The 19,360-nt window shown below is 43.8% G+C and overlaps 1 protein-coding gene across 1 annotated transcript; it reads left to right on the top strand.

Moving 5' to 3' along the window:
* Positions 1-601: 601 nt before the first annotated feature.
* Positions 602-18,779, top strand: taok2a (TAO kinase 2a). Its single transcript, XM_058654129.1, has 21 exons — positions 602-1,171; positions 4,902-5,042; positions 5,634-5,705; positions 5,963-6,064; positions 6,231-6,276; positions 6,446-6,542; positions 7,316-7,429; positions 8,091-8,182; positions 8,312-8,405; positions 8,490-8,571; positions 8,656-8,826; positions 9,060-9,269; positions 10,208-10,336; positions 10,450-10,686; positions 11,369-11,497; positions 12,194-12,397; positions 12,774-13,013; positions 13,090-13,302; positions 13,596-13,778; positions 14,099-14,741; positions 14,865-18,779. Exons 2-21 carry the CDS (start codon positions 4,911-4,913, stop codon positions 15,212-15,214), a joined length of 3,540 nt encoding a protein of 1,179 aa, XP_058510112.1. The 5' UTR covers positions 602-1,171; positions 4,902-4,910; the 3' UTR covers positions 15,215-18,779.
* The last annotated feature ends 581 nt before the right edge of the window (positions 18,780-19,360 follow it).

Below are 19,360 nucleotides of genomic sequence, written 5' to 3'. Positions count from 1 at the left end.
TTATTCATGTGCTTTTATTGACGAGGCGGCGCCAGAAACAAAACAAAGAGGATGTGGGTCATTTTAAACTATTCATCACCAATAAAGATAAAACAGGCCGATGTGAGGATGACTGTGGGCAGCAGGAAACACGTCAGAGGTCATCACGTCATCAACATCACACAGAAATCATCCAACAGTGAAGAGACATTAAAACAAGAGTTTAATTAAAAAAGACAATTCATTAATTAATTAAAAGACATTATTACAAAAGAACCCGAGTAACTGTTACACAATATCTATACATGTTTTATCTAAAGTTTAGATCCACACTCCATACCACATGGTGGCGGTAATGCACTAAATCCACAAAAACCTCGAAGAAGAAGAAGAAAACAATCCTTTCCGGTCTGGTGATGGGAAGTCCGGCTCTTTTCAAAGACTCGGTTCGTACGGCTCCCAAACGGTTCTTCAATGAGTCATCCGAGCCTCATGGAGCTGTAGCGTCGTTCTCTTCTTTGCTAGAAATGCCCTGTGTCCAGAATTCTACCGCCACCAGGTGGTTAAGTGGGATACGATAGAACCCTGAAACGCGACGTGCCTTCGGGGGAGCTGAGCAGGAGCAGTCGTCTCTTCTCGTTCACGACAAAGATCCGACTCGTTCGCGAACGACACATCACTGTTCCGGTCATCTCCGTGAGTCCCGCCCCGCCGCTCCGTGCCATCTTGTGTTTAGCAAGAACAAAAACGGTGTGAGGAGGAAGCGCAGCTTCAGGGCGCGGCGCACAACCGAGGACCAATTTATTTATTTCAGGAAAAGTGCGTGTTTTATAAAACGCGGCCGTGACTGTGAACATCACGATTGGAAGTGTTTGACCGCAGAAAAATGACAGCCACACCCCGCTCAACAGCTAACGTTAGCGTCAGGCTATCGAAGCTAAGCTAGCCAGTTAGCAGATGCTCGTAACGCCGAGGAGGCGAATCCAAAGTTCGGATTCTGTCCGCGGGCATTTGGACACCACTCGTTGATTCCACCGTGGGTTCCGACGTCAGGACGGGCTTCGGCGGGAATGGCGCGAGAGTCGTGCTGATTTCGTGGGCAGCGGAACCCCATGCTATGAAGCTGCGGAGACGCTAGTTCTGCTGCTAACGGTTGTTTTTCGGCTCATAGCGGAGCCACAATAAAGCCGCGGTAAGTGACGCTGCTTTGAGCTTAGCCACAGAAGCTAGCTCACCTAGTTAGCCACAGAAGAGGTTTTCAGTGTGGTGTTTATTTCAAAGCTGCTCCAGCAGCAGCAGCAGCAGCAGCGACAAACACACGGTGCACTCACGCAAATGTAAAACATAACCGACATCAAAATAAAAAACAAACTTGATGTGTTTTAATCCTGTGTTGTGTTCCGTGTCAGAAAATGACCCGTTCACTTTAACTTGACAAAAACAACAGTGGTTTTATTGACGGTTTTATGTCGTGTTTCCTCTGGTTTGGGAATCTTTAGTTCCTCAATTCGATTACGATTCAGCGGCCAGGATTCAATTATGAAACGATGATCCGTGCATCTCGATAAACTTTTAATCAGTGTTTTTAAAAGTCTTTGTCTCACTGTGTGATCACTTATTCACCGCGAGAGTTTTTATTATCATTTATTAAATTAAATGAAACGTGTTAACTGCATAGTTACAACTGCTTTGTACAGAAGTAACATCTTTATCACAATTCACATGTTTAAGACCAAATGAGATATATATAAAATGTGTATGTATAATATTATCAGTTTAACAGCTCAGCATCATCAGTGTGGCTCATTCATTCATTCATTCATTCATTGCTCTTGTTTGGAGCACATGGGACATTAGTGCACAGTTATAGAGATGTATGTTACAGTGACAACAGATGTCCAAACATCACATGTCATCTCTGTCCTCCAGTCTTTCACCCGTGAGGTCGTGACCTCTGATAATAGGATATTTGGACATTTGTGAATCGGTTCTGAATGGTCCACATTTGAATCACGATGCATCAAAGAACTGACTTCACGACTTCACGGTCAGCCGTGAACAGAAAGTTAACACTGGCTTCAGTGTTGTCCTTTCCTTGTTTCTGCTGATGTTTGTTGTTCAGGGTGTTTTGTGTAATTAAGAAAAGAACTTCAGAGGAGAGAATAGACTTCCTGTTTACTCCGACAGGCACAGCCCAGTGATCCTGAATGGTCACATGGTGCGTGTTTTCACGTGTGTGTGTGTGTGTGTGTGTGTGTGTGTGTCTTCTCACTCCGACACACATGTTCACTCATGAGTACAGAAATATGGAAGTTAAACTCTTGCACATTTTGCATCCCACAGTAAAAATATACAGTGAACTTTAAGGCTGCATTTTCATAACAAAAAATAATAATTTTCTCGTTAATTGATTAGTTGTTTGGTTCATAAAATGTCAGAAAATGTACGAACAATCCAAATTTATTAACAATTGAGTTGACCAAAGTGCTGTACATCGCATAAATACATAATACAGACTGGATATGAAACAATGTAAACTAAAAGCAATATAAAAAACAACAAACGAATAAAAGTCAATAAACAATAGGTCCGCAATCAGCCAAAGAAATTCTTGGTCGACTGAAGGGCTGAAATTTGGATTATTAGACTTAAACACTGATATATGCCAATTCTGCTCATACTCAAAACGGACAGAGTAACCTAACGCAGACAAGTTAGCTTAGCGTTTTTATATGATATGCCATGTTTGCAGTCGAGCTGTGATATGAAAACTGTTGCTGCCACACTGCTGACATCATGGATGTTAATGGCTGTAAATAAAACCACTGCACGTTCTTTAAAGGCGACATAGAATGCTTGTATCACACATATATGTTAGTTATGGAGGTCTACTTACATATATTAACTTGTTTTCATGGTCACATATATGTTAGTCATGGAGGTCTACTTACATATATTAACTTGTTTTCATGGTCACGTATATGTTAGTTATGGAGGTCTACTTACATATATTAACTTGTTTTCATGGTCACATATATGTTAGTCATGGAGGTCTACTTACATATATTAACTTGTTTTCATGGTCACGTATATGTTAGTTATGGAGGTCTACTTACATATATTAACTTGTTTTCATGGTCACATATATGTTAGTTATGGAGGTCTACTTACATATATTAACTTGTTTTCATGGTCACATATATGTTAGTTATGGAGGTCTACTTACATATATTAACTTGTTTTCATGGTCACATATATGTTAGTTATGGAGGTCTACTTACATATATTAACTTGTTTTCATGGTCACATATATGTTAGTTATGGAGGTCTACTTACATATATTAACTTGTTTTCATGGTCACATATATGTTAGTTATGGAGGTCTACTTACATATATTAACTTGTTTTCATGGTCACATATATGTTAGTTATGGAGGTCTACTTACATATATTAACTTGTTTTCATGGTCACATATATGTTAGTTATGGAGGTCTACTTACATATATTAACTTGTTTTCATGGTCACATATATGTTAGTTATGGAGGTCTACTTACATATATTAACTTGTTTTCATGGTCACATATATGTTAGTTATGGAGGTCTACTTACATATATTAACTTGTTTTCATGGTCACATATATGTTAGTTATGGAGGTCTACTTACATATATTAACTTGTTTTCATGGTCACATATATGTTAGTTATGGAGGTCTACTTACATATATTAACTTGTTTTCATGGTTAAAAACCTCCTAATCGCTGCAAACGAGCCGATCAAAATATCTCCTCACTGACGCTGTTTCAGACCAGAACCACACCCCCAGAACGTGGACTGTGTTGTGATTGGCCAGCCAACGAGAGCTTTCCTACTGTCCTGTGATTGGCCAGGTACCTGGAAGTGCCGTAATAGATAGGCCAGCTCTCAGATACACAGCTCCCCCTCTGGCACGGTGGATGCTCTGCATCTCAGCAGCTACAACGAGAGTAGTTCTTCTTCTTCTGCGGTTGAATGTACGCAACCGGATGTGCCCGGACTAGTGCCCACACCGGGAGGCGCTACGGTGGTGAGGATTTCTGATGACGACATCAAATTAAGGAAGTGTCGATCCGCTTCGCAGAGCCCAGGAAAACAATACAACACTATTTTCTCAGCAGTGGCTGAACTGTTTGTTCTGAAACTTTAGGGTTTCATAAACGAGGTAATGTCGGTCTATGTCGCCTTTAATCTATCTGTCTCTAGTGGGTTGGGCTAATCCAAAATAGTGAAAACAAGGGGGTGTTCTCTGAAGACTCGCTGTTGCCTGTGAAACGGGGGTGCCCTGAAAACACCCCCATTAGCACTTTCTTAGTACATTCCTCCAGATGAAATTAAACATAGACTGAAATTAACGTGGCAAAAAATCGACAAATCAGACTTTTGGTCGAACCAGAACGTATCGACCAGTCCACTAAGATTTTACGGCCCTAATAATACTGATGAAAATGATGATTCTCAAATCTCCACAAACACAAAATGAGCTGAAAATGACAGAAAGTAGAAAATATTCACATTTAAGAAGCAGAAATCACAAACTGTTTGAATTGTTAAAAACAAAATGAATGAATGATTAAATGTTTATTTGTATTATTTTATTTAGTCATATTTTAAGATAAATGCGTTTAAATGATGACAAACAAGAGATTCTTGGGAAAAAATAACAATTTACCATTTCATAAGACTAGACCTTAACCATAACCACAATTCACATCTTAGTCTTAAACTTAAGCAGTTCCTCAGTGATAAGGTTCCACCTCATTAGGACCAGGTTTTGGTCTCCATGGTCAGTGAATACCCAGTAGTAAAAAGCTTTAAAACAAAGACACAGACGTTTGTTTTCTTCTCCTCACAGCAGTTGACCTCTGACCTCCCCTGTGTCCCAGGCCCTGGCCATGCCCTCGAGTGCACGGGCGGGCAACCTGAAAGACCCGGAGGTGTCCGATCTCTTCTGCAAAGATGATCCAGAGAAGCTGTTCGCCGACCTCCGTGAAATCGGACACGGCAGCTTTGGCGCCGTGTACTTTGTGAGTATGACGTTTATGACTCAGGCTTCCAGGTCTAAGTGTTTTGTTTGACCGGTGGAAACGAGGCCGCCGGTTTGTGTGTGAGTGCCTTGTCGCCATGACCCCGCCCACATTGAGGAGGTACTGTATTGTAATGGAAAAATAACCAAACCGTGTGAAGTGGAGCCGTGCTGAGGCGGGGCCATGCGGTGGAAAAGTGGCGAGAATTTACAGTACACGCAAAATACTTCCACACCGGGAGGGGCTTTGAGTTTGGTCCGTGTAGCCCAAATCAGCAGTTGCCATGGTTACTATTAGTCTTCAAGTTATTGGGAGGAGCTACGGTGTAAATGGCACGTGTGTTTTCTAGTCTCGATGAAAAGGCTCTTCACTGCAGTTTTGGCCCAGACGTGACCACTCCAAAATCCTCCACTCCACCTTCAAAAGGTTGCAGTATAGGACGATGTTTCGTGACAAACGTTAAATACATTTATCATTTTATTATTTTCTTTACATTTGTTTCTCTGTTTTCAATGTTTTCAATGTTTATCGATGTATTTAACATCATAAATGGGTGTGTGTGCGTGTGTCTGTGTGTGTGTGGTCCCACAGGCCCAGGATGTGCGCAACAATGAGGTGGTGGCCATCAAGAAAATGTCGTACAGTGGGAAGCAGACGAACGAGGTGACACAACTCTGCTTTTCTAGGTCACGATTAAAAATCACAGAAACTGGTTTCAATTATTCTTAAAATTCAAATTATTCTCAATCAATCAATCAATCAATCAATCACGTATCACAACATTCTGCTGTGTTGAAAAAGAAATAATATTTTAATAATAGGCAACAAAATCATGTTGTCTCCACTTATCCATGAGTCAAAATGTCCTGTAACTAAATTTACTCTTTACTGTGTGTGTGTGTGTGTGTGTGTGTGTGCAGAAATGGCAGGACATCATTAAAGAGGTGAAGTTCCTGCAGAAACTGCGACATCCCAACACCATTGAGTATCAGGGATGTTACCTGAAAGAACACACAGCCTGGGTGAGTACGATGGCGCACACACACACAGAAACCCTGTAGTACACATGCCGGGCCTGTGTTTGGCGCTGTAACGCTGCTACGTCAGGAATGGAGAAGAAGAACGCGTTCCAATAAATGAATGAAATGAAAATGGTCCCAATGCTCACGTTGTTCTCTTGTCCCTCAGCTGGTGATGGAGTACTGCCTCGGCTCGGCCTCTGACCTCCTTGAAGGTCAGTTTAAAAAGAAAACACAGTGGAAGGACGTTTGTCAGAGACTTAACGACCTTTGACCTTGTGGATTTTCATTGACGTCGTTCTGCATTTTCAAACTTGATGAATAAATTAGAGTTGAGTGATATTTGTGACTCCTCTTTGTTTTTGTTCTTCTTTTTCTTTTCAGTTCACAAAAAGCCACTGCAGGAAGTTGAAATTGCTGCTATTACCCATGGTGCACTGCAGGGATTAGCATATCTCCACTCACACAACATGATTCACAGGTAATTTTCCAACAATAGTGATAAATAGATTATTGTTGTTAAAGTTTTCTGGTTTCTTTGAATTCTCAGCTTCTTAAATTTGAGTATTTTACATATATATGTGTGTATGTATATGTATATATGTGTGTGTGTGTGTGTGTGTATGTATATATATATATATGTATATATATATACATACATACATACACGTGTGTATATATGTATGTGTATATATGTATGTGTGTATATATGTATGTGTATATATGTATGTATGTATATGTGTGTATGTGTATATATGTATATTGTATTGTATATTATATTTATATGTATATATGTATGTATATATGTATGTATGTATATATGTATGTATATATGTGTGTATATATGTATATTGTATTGTATATATGTGTATATGTGTGTGTGTATATATACATATACATATGTATGTATGTATGTGTGTGTATATATGTGTATATGTGTGTGTGTATATATACATATACATATGTATGTATGTATGTGTGTGTATATATGTGTGTATATATATATATATACACACATATATATATGTATACACACATACGTATATATATACACACATACACATATATGTGTATATATGTATATATATATATATATACACACACACACACACACACACACACACACATATATATACTGCATATCACCCTGACGGGCAGAAATCTGATTTCTATCCTGATGTATGTTGTTCTATTGTGATGAGAAAGTGTGTGTTTGTAATCGTGCTCCTGGTTAGTAAAGGTTTTCTTTGGCAGGGATGTGAAAGCAGGAAACATCCTGCTGACGGAGCCTGGTCAGGTCAAACTGGGAGACTTCGGTTCTGCCTCCATCGTGGCTCCAGCCAACTCGTTTGTGGGCACCCCCTACTGGTGAGTATTTGTGCTTCAGTGGATCAGTTGTGCTTTGTCTGCACAACTGATCCACTCAGCAGCGTTACTGGGATGTTACCGCGATGTTACCACAATGTTATTATGATGTTACTGCGATGTTACTCTGATGTTACCGTGATGTTACCTGATGTTACCACAATGTTACTCTGATGTTACTGCGATGTTACCGTGATGTTAGTCTGATGTTACCTCAATGTTACTCTGATGTTACGCTGATGTTACCACGATGTTACCATGATGTTACCGCGATGTTATTATGATGTTACTGCGATGTTACCGTGATGTTACCTGATGTTACCGCGATGTTACTCTGATGTTACCGCGATGTTACTCTGATGTTACCGCAATGTTACTCTGATGTTACCGTGATGTTAATCTGATGTTACCGCAATGTTACTCTGATGTTACGCTGATGTTACCTTGATGTTACCATGATGTTACTGGGATGTTACCACGATGTTACTGGGATGTTACCGCGATGTTATTATGATGTTACTGCGATGTTACCGTGATGTTACCTGATGTTACCGCGATGTTACCGTGATGTTACCGCGATGTTACCGCGATGTTACTGCGATGTTACCGCGATGTTACGGTATGTGACAGAGTGTTTTGTGAGCAGATTGTGTCTTGTTGTCAGGATGGCTCCTGAGGTGATCCTCGCCATGGACGAGGGTCAGTACGACGGGAAGGTGGACGTCTGGTCTCTGGGCATCACCTCCATCGAGCTGGGTAAGATATTTACACAGGATTTTATCTAGCATGACAATAAAAGCTTTTTTTTTGGCAGACACTTAAGTAGACGCCCGGCTCTGTGTGAACTCTGTCTGTTTCTCTTCCATTTTGAATGTGTATCCACAGCTGAGAGGAAGCCCCCGCTCTTCAACATGAACGCTATGAGTGCCTTATATCACATCGCTCAGAACGAAAGCCCCGTCCTTCAGTCCAACCACTGGTGAGAAACCGCTGTTTGCCTCTGCAGCCAGGTCTGCTGTCATCATTTTTCTCACTAATCAGATATGACTGCGTTTGTCTGCAGGTCTGATTCCTTCCGCAACTTTGTGGACTCGTGCCTGCAGAAGATTCCTCAGGACCGGCCCACGTCGGACGTGCTGCTGAACGTAAGCGTCTCAGAGAGGAGAACTCTGCAGCGCCGTCACGCCCGTCTTCATCTGTCACTTTTTTCCTTTGTCTTCTGTCTCTAGCATCGTTTCCTGTGTCGAGAGCGTCCACTGACGGTCGTCATGGATCTGATCGCGCGGACCAAGGACGCAGTGCGGGAGCTGGACAACCTTCAGTACCGCAAGATGAAGAAGATCCTCTTTCAGGAGACGCAGCAGAACGGCCCAGTGTCTGAGGGAGGCGAGGAGGAGGAGGTGAGGATTTGGTGAGGTCTCACCAAAGACAAATGTCCTGACTTTGACCATTGGCGAAGACGAGGTCTTATAAGTTGTCCTCCCATCTTAAGCTGAGTCAGCGCATTCAGTCCTTGAGTTTGAGAGAGAATTGGTCCTGGAAAAGTCCTTGAAAAGTGCTTCAATTTGATGTCAACCAAGTTTTGGCAACCCTGCAATGGGCTCCTCACCGTGTGTGTTTGTGTGTGTTTCAGGAGGTGGAACAGTACCTGCTGAGAACAGGCACAGTCAACAGCATGGAGAGCTCTCAGTCTGTTCCCAGCATGTCCATCTCTGCCAGTTCTCAGAGCAGCTCCGTCAACAGCCTGGCCGACGCCTCTGACGACAGCAGCAGTGAGATGGCCATGATGCAGGAGGGAGAACACACCGTCACCTCCAACAGCTCCATCATCCACCGGCCCACGGTAAAACCACACCTCCTGCCACACCCCCTGCTACCGTTTGCCTCTTCACCGGCCTTCAGTCATGTCTGAACATTAGCGCTGCCACAAACGATGATTTCAATAATCGCCGGCGATTATGTTTGCGGTTGACTGACGGGATCATGCGTAAATTGTAGCTTCTCGCAGCAGCTGCACTTAAATGTTTAGTGCTTTGTAAAATGGAAGCAAAAACTATGAACAATGAATATATATGTATAATGTATATGTATGTATAATATATTATTATTTATATATAAATATAAATATGTGTGTATATATGTATCTATCTATATATATATATATATATATATGTATGTGTTATAAAACATGAGCGTTACATAACAAACACATAACATATGTGTGCTAAAGCTAATGACATCGTCATCGTTCATATTAACGTTTACAGCTATTAGTTAGTAGGTCACTGTTGATGTTCATTTTACCAGCTAACTAGCCAGTTAGCTTAGCCAGACGACTGTCCCTCTCTGTCAGAATCGGCCACAGAGCGCTTTCTTTTTCAGATGCTCGTGCGTCGCCGTCGCACTGACATGAAGGAAAGTTCCATTTCACATTCTTCTCTTTTATTTTGGTCAAATGCTCCCAAACTTTCGAGCTCCGTTGCCGGTTATTCATGACACTGTTAGTGCGTAACTGTTCCGGTGACATCACGACTGACCCGATTATCACGACTGCACATGTGCGTCAAGGACAGATAGACAGACAAGACAGACGAGACAGGCGAGACAGGCGAGACAGTGGGAGGTGCAGTGGCTGTTTACAGAGAGAAAAACAGATTCAAAAGATTCACGATTACGTCGGTGACAAATTTGATAGTCGACTAATCTTGGCAGCCCTACTGAACACGTCATTTCCCTCCTCCTCCTCCTCCTCCTCCTCCTCCTCCTCCTCCTCCTCCTCAGGGTCAGGACAACATCTATGACGACCCGTACCAGCCTGAGATGGAGCAGCCTCAGGTTCCTTCAGCTGGACGCCGTCGAGCTTACTATCGTAACAGAGACCACTTTGCCACCATTCGAACGGCTTCCTTGGTAAGTTTATGTTTATGATATAAATAATGATTATTTGCAGCATAAATATGTTTTACAGCAGGTTTAAAGGTTTGATCTGGAGATAATCCTGCATTAATGTCCTCGTCCTCCAGGTGACTCGTCAGATCCAGGAGCATGAGCAGGGCTCGGCGCTGCGAGAGCAGATGTCCGGGTACAAGCGAATGAGGCGGCAGCACCAGAAGCAGCTGATGGGCCTGGAGAACAAACTGAAGGCCGAGATGGACGAGCACCAGCTGAAGCTGGACAAGGAGCTAGAGAACCAGAGGAACAACTTCTCCACTGAGGCCGACAAGTTGTCCAAGAGACACCAGGCCATCCTGGAGAAAGAGGTTGTTACACCGTTCACTCTTCATCGTCAGCGCTGTGTTTGTGTTCTTTGGTCTGCTTCTTAGTCTCTTAATGTCTCAATGTCCCCTTTTCCACCAACGTTCCCAGGAACGTCTATTAGCGGGAACTTATTTCCTGCTCATCCGTGTGGTTTGTGTTTCCACCAAACGTCAAAGGTCCAGAAAATGTATCCAGGGTTTCTCTTGTTTCGGGCGTGTGCCGCACAGTTAGTCTTGTTTAATTTCAGCGGGTAAATGAGGAACGTCCAGGTCACAGAAAGGATTTGTTAAATGGTTTTAGCATATAAAACATAAACTGAGTTCAAACTCAAACAATCGGCTCATTTATGACCTCATTGCTCGTGATTTTTCTACCTGGAATCTGTCAAAACTCCTGAAATATTCAAGGTTTTTTGGCATGTTTTTATCATTGCAGATAAATAGAAAGCGTCTTCAAGGTCTCGGTAACTCCACATGGAAAGTTCACTTGAATTTAACAGAGTTCAGCTCAATTTGCATATGATTCAGTTCATTTTTGTTGTATAATTGAAACACACTTCAAACACTTGATGTTCCGCCACTTTACTTCCCGGCCATTAGGTCAACTTCCCACAGCGTTCTCCGCAGGAACCCTGATTATTTTGAGCAGTGTTTTGACCGTCGGACGTGTCCGTGTGTCCTCCAGATGAAAGCAGCCCTGGCTGAGGAGAAGAAGTTCCAGCAGCACATCCAGGGTCAGCAGAAGAAGGAACTGACCACTTTACTGGAGTCACAGAAACGACAGTATCGTCAACGCAAGGAGCAGCTGAAAGAGGTACGAGAACCGTTCACACCTCCACTTAATAACACAAACCTCCCTCAGTGCGCAGCCTGCGGGAATTTATTCCAGAAGAGTCACAAGGAACCCGATGCATTGTGGGACTTTTGTTTTCCTCTCGTTTCCCAGCATATGGAATATAAAGTTCACAAAACCAGCTGGAATTACTCTCTCTAAATTGAGGCTGAAGGATTTGTATAAATATTGAATTGGGATTGTTTTGAGTGAGATCGCGACGAGATTCCTGATATATTTGTGCAAATCTGTGAGAAACAAAGGTGTTTTCTTCAGAATCTGAAAATACCTGTCGATTCTGATATGCACTGAACTCCGGGGCTGAAGTCACTCGCAGTTACGACTTCTGACTTTTGATGTAAACGGAACGCGACGTTAGTTCAGGCCGAGTGGAGTCGTCTTCACACCTGACAGTTGCCATGAATCGAGTAGCAGTTTGGTCCATAACATGTCAGAAAACGTTAAAAAAAACGTTGATCGTGGAAGTGATGATGTTCTCAAATGACTTGAGAATGATTTCTTTGTTTTTATGGAGCAAAGAACCCAGAAAATATTCATTTCAGAAGCTGAAAAATGACAAAACTAGAAAGTATTCACTTTTAAGAAGCTGAAAAATGATGAACCAGTTATCAAAATGGGTGACAATTGATTCAGTAATGGATTACTCCCACCAAACAGGAGCTGAGCGAGAACCAGTCGACTCCGAAGCGCGAGAAGCAGGAGTGGTTGATTCGTCAGAAGGAGTGTCTGCAGCAGATGCAGGCGGAGGAGGAGGCCAGTCTGCTCAGGAGGCAGAGGCAGTATTACGAGCTGCAGTGTCGTCAGTACAAGAGGAAAATGCTGCTCGCTCGACACAACCTGGAGCAGGACCTGCTCAGAGAGGTACAGCAGGGGGCGCTCACCACAAACCCGCCACTGTCTCTGTGTGTCTCACTTTAATGGGTGGGGGAAATATAACAATAATAATAATAATATTATACTGTAATATAATTCTTTGAGACCCCTTTATGTTGTTATTTTTCAGCTGATGTTACAAACAAACATGGTGTCAGTGCTCTAGTGAGGGAGGGAACACGATGAGACAAGACGTAAAATATTGATCAGTGTTTGTCAAACGTGGAAATGTTTTTGTCCACAAACCAAAATGATTTCTTTGTTTCTATGGAGCAAAGAAACCAGAACATATTCACATTTAAGACGCTGGAACGTCACAGCAACTTTATTATGAAAATAAACATCTCTCACAAATCTTCACCAGGACCTGAACAAGAAGCAGACTCAGAAGGACCTGGAGTGTGCCATGCTGCTGCGACACCACGAGTCCACACAGGAGCTGGAGTTCAGACAGCTGAGTTCGGTCCAACGTACGCGGGCCGAGCTGATCCGCACCCAGCATCAGACAGAACTGACCAACCAGATGGAGTACAACAAACGCCGAGAACAAGAGCTTCGACAAAAACACGCCACAGAGGTGCGGCAGCAGCCCAAGAGCCTGAAGGTAGGAAGTTACCTCCATCACAGCAAAAGCCAACAGTGTCAACTGGGATCTATAAAACATGTTCCTTGTGTTTCAGTCCAAAGAGCTGCAGATCAAGAGACAGTTCCAGGAGACGTGTAAGATCCAGACCCGCCAGTACAAAGCCCTGAGGAACCACCTGCTAGAGAGCACGCCCAAGTCCGACCACAAAGCCATCCTCAAGCGCCTCAAAGAGGAGCAAACTCGTAAGCTGGCCATCCTGGCCGAGCAGTACGACCACTCCATCAATGACATGCTGTCCACACAGGCTGTGAGTAAGGCAAGGAACCGTGCGCGCATCCTTCTACACCTGTTCACCTGCGGTTTTATCCACTCATAATCTAACATTATTTCCAAACTGTTGGATGTTTGGTAGAACTGACAACAACTGACTAAAACTATACAAACTAACACTAACTATCTCATTTTAAAAAGCCTTGGTGAGGATGTGTTGGGTTTTTAACAGGTTTGTGGGGAGTAAGACCTGGTTTTGGCCGTGATGCTTCAGGTTAGAGAATGTGTCCAGCAGATGGCGCTCTACTAACAGTAAGTCTGTCCCCACAGCTGCGTCTGGATGAGACCCAGGAGGCCGAGTACCAGGTGCTGCGCATGCAGCTGCAGCAGGAGCTGGAACTGCTCAACGCCTACCAGAGCAAGATCAAGATCCACACGGACACTCAGCACGAGAGAGAGGTGAAGGACCTGGAGCAGAGGGTGTCCATCCGCCGAGCGCTGCTCGAACAACGGGTAAGAAGACAACACGTCACACACGCGTCACACTGTCCTGACAGTGACAGTCACACAGACAGTCTGTGCACACAAAGTAGAAAAGATTCACATTTAGGAAGCTGAAAATGACAGAAAGTAGAAAAGATTCACATTTAAGAAGCTGAAAATGACAGAAAGAAGAACATATTTACATTTAAGAAGCTGAAAATGACAGAAACTAGAAAATATTCACATTTAAGAAGCTGAAAATGACAGAAAGGTGTGAGTAGTTAGTAGTTAGAAGGTGTATTTGTACATTGATGGTTATTTGACAGGAAGTGTCGGTCTGTCTGTCTCAGATCGAGGAGGAGATGCTGTCTCTGCAGAACGAGCGTTCAGAGAGAATCCGGACTCTGCTGGAGCGTCAGGCTCATGAGATCGAGGCCTTTGACTCAGAAAGTATGAGGCTCGGCTTCAGTAACATGGCTCTGACAGGGATTCCCGCTGAGGCCTTTAACCAGGGTTACCCCGCCCCAAGCCCCGCCCCAAGCCCCGGCGGCTGGCCATCGCGGCCCGTCCCACGCTCAGGAAGCAACTGGAGCCACAGCGTGCAGAACTCGGTGGCCACTCCGTCCTGGCGCAGTCACAACCACAGCAGCGGAGGAGGTGGAGGAGGAGGAGGAGGAGGAGGCTTCAGCCGAGCCGAGTCCATCAGCTCGTCACACGGCTTTGGCAGAGACGGTGACCTCAACAAGAGTGGCAGGAGCCAAAGCTCCTACCACCACCATCACCACCACCACTACCAGCAGCAGCAGCAGCAGCAGCAGCAGCAGCAGCAGCAGCAGCAGCACCACCTCCTCCCTCAGCACCTCCCTCAGCACCTCCCCCAGCACTACCAGCACCACCAGAGCACGCCACAGCTCTACCGGGACAGCCACGAGCGCGACACGCGGGATCGAGACCGGGCCAGGGAGTGGGTGGGAGGAGGAGGAGGCGGCGGCGGCGGCGGCGGCGGTGGCGGTGGCCACAGTGGCCACAGCGGCCACAGCAGCCACAGCAGCTACAGCGGCCACAGCGGCCACAGCGGCCACAGCGGCCACAGCAGCCACAGCGGCCACAGCAGCCACAGCAGCCACAGCCATTATTCCCATCACTCACAGGGCCACCACCACCTCCTCTCCTCCCACGCCTCCTCCCAGTCCCTTGCTCTCCTTCCACCTCCTCCCCTGCCTCCCCCAATCTCCCTCTCTTCCTCCTCCCCCGCCTCCTCCGCCTCGTCCTCCTCGTCCTCGCAGGGTGGTTACGGAGGCGGCGGCCTGAGCGTCCGCGGCGCCGGGCTGATGGCGCTCAGGAACAGCCCACAGCCTCTGAGAAGGACGGCATCGGGTGGGGGCGGGGGGAGTGACGGCGGGCTGAGCCGCAGCACGTCGGTCACCTCCCACATCTCTAACGGCTCCCACCTCTCGTACTCGTGAGACGGTGTGCAATCTCTCGTCCGGGGTTGTCCCGCCCCTGTGGACACGCCCCTGTGGACACACTACAGCCAAATTGACACAACAGGAGTAGAAGAGCAAAAGATCGAGATCCAGATCCAGAAGCTTCCACTGAAGAAGCTGCTGAAAAAAAGAAACGTCAATTTCAACATTTGTCTTTTCTTCGTTTGTTTTAATGAAACACGCGAGCGTTCGACGACACAGACGTCACAGAAAGTGAACTGTTCAGGTTCAGGACCCGGTTCAGGACCAGGTCTGAACACCTGGTCTTTGTGGAGCTTCCACTGTGGTGCTTTAAAAAAACCACTCTATGTAAATAAGCCACTTTCTAGTCTCTTCGTGTTGAGTGTGGTCAGCAGGGGGCACCGCAGACGTCCTGTTTAGTCCTGGTCCGGTCATGTTTTCAGACGACAGTAGAATAAAACGCTGCCCTTTAATCTCCTTAAAGGAACAGTCCCCGTGCTTTTCTTGTGTAAATAATGAGACGACGACGTCGTGATAAAAACAAACTCAATCATTCTAGTTTAATGAACTCGTCTAAATTATTAATCGAGAAAATGATTCAAAAACAGGATTTAATGTTTGTGTCCAAGTTCTAGTCTGTCTGTCTGTCTGTCTGTCTGTGTGTGTGTGCTTGCGTGCGTATGTATGTCTGTGTGTGTGTGTGTGTCTGTGTGTCTGTGTGTGTGTGTGTGTTATATAACTGTACAGTGAGTGCAGTTTGGTTGTACAGATGGAGCCGCTAACTCTGAGGAACAGCCATGACTTTGTCTCGTTGAATCACTTTTACTAGACGCTGACAAATAGATGCTCTAACTTTTTTTATTATTGTTATTCTTCTGCTGCAGTCGGAATATTTATGTTTTAATGCAAATGTTTAAGGTTTATTTACCAGTTCTGACCACTAGGTGGAGAAGAAGCGCAATGTTACTGTGACAGAGATATTAAAAAAGTGAGTTTGGTTCTTCTCGTGGTTTGATGAGATACACATGACGCACTCTTGACTGCGCTGTGAGCGCCCCCTGCTGCTGAGAACCAGCAGCAGCACACACACACACACACACTCTGTCACAACAAAATGGCAGACGTCTGTAAACCACTCACACACACTCACACTCAAATCAGTGATTTTAACATCACACACGAGAGTTGATGATCCTCCATCACTCAGTTCAATTGTCTTATTTTGTAAAATGTGTCTTTTAAAATATGTAATTTAGACTTAACTCAGTGACATAAAGTGACCACACGAGGCAGCAGAGGACCAGCTGCTCCTGTGTCCCCGCAGATAAAATCACTGTTTTTTCTGTGGACTTTGGTGTGGGAGGGTGAGCGTTGTCTCAGGCTGGTTCTCAGCAGCAGGGGGCGCTCACAGCACAGTCACTGTCAAACAGGTGTCAGTACCTTCTTCAAACACACCTGGACTTCCTTTCCCAGCATTCCTGTCGTGGTGTGAGGAGTTAACACCTGTGGGCGGGGCAATGGGCGGAGCTGTGGGCTATGTTTCTGTTTGTTAGTTTTGAGCCAGTATTGAAACGTCAAGCGTCCACAGTCGTGTTTTGGTGCCATAACGTTTTTTTTGTTACTTTGTGAAATCTTTGTTACGTCTCAGCAAAAAAAAAGAAGGAAACAAACAAAAACACAAAGCTGCTTTAATAAGTGAGTACATTTCACTCTGTTGTTTTTAATGTTGAGATTCAGTTTTTTTGGATTATTTTTACAGTGTAAAACACCTGTTTTTTCTTCATTAGTTGAATTTGACAGAAAACTTTTCAAATGACTTTTTGTTTTTTGTTTGATTAAATGAAAAAAATCCCAGCTTTGATGAAACCTTCACTCATTCATTTGGTGATGTCATCGCCGACGCTCTGCACTTCTTTCACTTTGTGACCTCAGTGTGTCGGCCGTTGCCATAGCTACCTCATTTTCACTCAACGTCAAAGAATGTGAGTGAATTTTGGGGGCGGGGCTGACAAGCGTGAGGTCACGTGACGGTCGACGCTGAGCTGCTGTCGGATGTCGTTTTTGATTTTTTTAGTTCATGCTCACTGACTGTGCATGCCCCGCCCTCCTCATGATGTCACTGGTGAAGGGGCGGAGTCTTCTTCCTGAGGTTATACCGTTAACTCGAGTATATGACAGCAAAGCTCTGTTTCTCTGCTTTCATGTGTTCATCCATCTTCTACCTCTTTATCCTCCACAGGGGGCACTGTGGGCGGAGTCACAGTGACACCCTTACTGACAGATCACCTGACCAGTGTTTGAATTAGCGCCCTTAAAGTGATCACATGACGAGAGTGTTGACCTCATAAGCAGAGAAGGACCGCCTCTTTGTGGAGCTCTCCCTCCTGATTGGATCGAGTCAGATTCACGCGCGCCAGTCACTCGTTGGTTTTTCAAAATAAAATGGGAAGATGAAAGAAGCGGAGAGCGAGCGTTTTCCCGTTTCGTCTATTTTTGATTTTTCAATCGAACGCAAGTCACGTGACTTCAGTAAAGTCAGAAACAGATTTGAACTTTAAACACACTCCTGACATCATGGTGAAGTAACAAAGTCATCGGTACTCATGAGTATTCACTAACGAATCTAAAAAGCGGATTTTTCTTCAACAGTAAAGTTTACAGAAAGTTTGACGACGCTGCTGTTGCACTTTGCAGACGGTCCCTGACGACAGATAGATATGTATGTATATGTGTATATATGTATATGTGTGTGTGTGTATATATATATATATATATATATATATATATATATACATATACTCCTGCCCATATGGAAAAATTCAAACTGGATGAAATGTGAAAACGCTCGCTCTCCGTTTCTTTCGACTTTCATTTGAGCACAAGATCGTGTTTCTGGTCCACGTCGCACGAGCGTGTGTTGGTTCAACGTCAACTTTATTCACTTTCACAAACAGCGAACAGGAAGTGAGAGTAGGTTTTAACGGTGTGTTTTTTCGTTCACAGTCGAGAGTCAAGTCTCGTCTGCAAAGAACCGATCACAGCAAAGTGAAATCGTCTGTTTTCAGAGCTCGTGAAAACCATGTGGATGCAGCCGGTTCACATTGGGGGACGTTCCGGTCTCGCACTGGTGTTCGCAATACAAGTTGCGACGTATGAGACGTCGTCGTTCCGTCCAAACTAAATGTTGCGTTCGCTGACGTCGAGTTCGGTTTCTGTGTCTGTCAGAACTTTCACTGAGGCCCAAAATATTTTTGTCAAAAGCAAAAAATCTCTTATTTTTACAAATAGATTTCATGTCCGTGTTAATTTACATGTAAACATTGGTTCTTCGTCTTCAGTCCGACATTTCTCTGGTGCATTAAAGAAAATGTTTATGGCGCAAAAACATTTTAAGTTTTGCAGTTAGGCCTTTAAAATGTAGTTTGTGGTCGGCATAGAAATAATAATAATATGATGATGTGTTTTTATGACAGAAGATCAAGTTTCAAATGTTCAGGTCAAAAAGATTTGTAGAAATGTTAAAAAAAAAATGTACAGAAGCGTAACAAAATAATTTTGGAGAAATAAATGAACAAAAACTCAAGCTTTGTTTTGTTTCCATCGTTCGATGGCTGTGAGCGCCACTTTATGATCTCTATGTCACATGATCACGTCTTTATCTCACTGTTTAACTGAAGTTTGTAAACCACTCACACAGGAGTTGTTGATCCACTTCTGTCTCCGTCACTAAGTTCAAGTGTCTTATTTTGTAAAATTCGGCTTTTGAAATAAAATATCTAATTTAGACTTAACTCAGTGACACAAAGTGACCACACGAGGCAGCAGAGGACCAGTGTCTCCGCAGCTAAAATCACTGGTTTACTTTATGGGGTTTGGTGTGGGAACATGGCTTCCATTTTAGCCACTCATCTAAAGACTTGTGTCATAAAATCCACGTGAGTTTAAATCTACGACATCTAAGTCACATGTTCTCAAAATATATATATTGTAAAATAGTTTTATATTGACAACACGAACATTAGCATGAAATGTAAAAAACGTTTAACATTAAAAGGAAGTTTATGGATTCACAGATATTATCGTTGTAGTTATTAATATTTATATTTTATTTGAGATGACGCTTGGTGAAAGAAAAAAAAAACTACACCGGAAGTGATGCACTTA

This window comes from Solea solea, chromosome 16 (genome assembly GCF_958295425.1).
Source record: "Solea solea chromosome 16, fSolSol10.1, whole genome shotgun sequence".
NCBI classification, from domain to species: Eukaryota; Metazoa; Chordata; class Actinopteri; order Pleuronectiformes; family Soleidae; genus Solea; species Solea solea.
The sequence above is the reverse complement of the archived record's forward strand: the minus strand, read 5'-3'. Positions and strand labels throughout refer to the sequence as shown.

Coding starts and splice junctions, on each gene's coding strand:
- taok2a (XM_058654129.1), top strand. CDS start 4,911: ATGCCCTCGAGTGCACGGGCGGGCAACCTGAAAGACCCGGAGGTGTCC. Junction 10,337..10,449: donor CCATTCGAACGGCTTCCTTG/GTAAGTTTATGT, acceptor CTCGTCCTCCAG/GTGACTCGTCAGATCCAGGA. Junction 14,742..14,864: donor AGGAGGAGGAGGCGGCGGCG/GCGGCGGCGGCG, acceptor GCCACAGCAGCC/ACAGCAGCCACAGCCATTAT.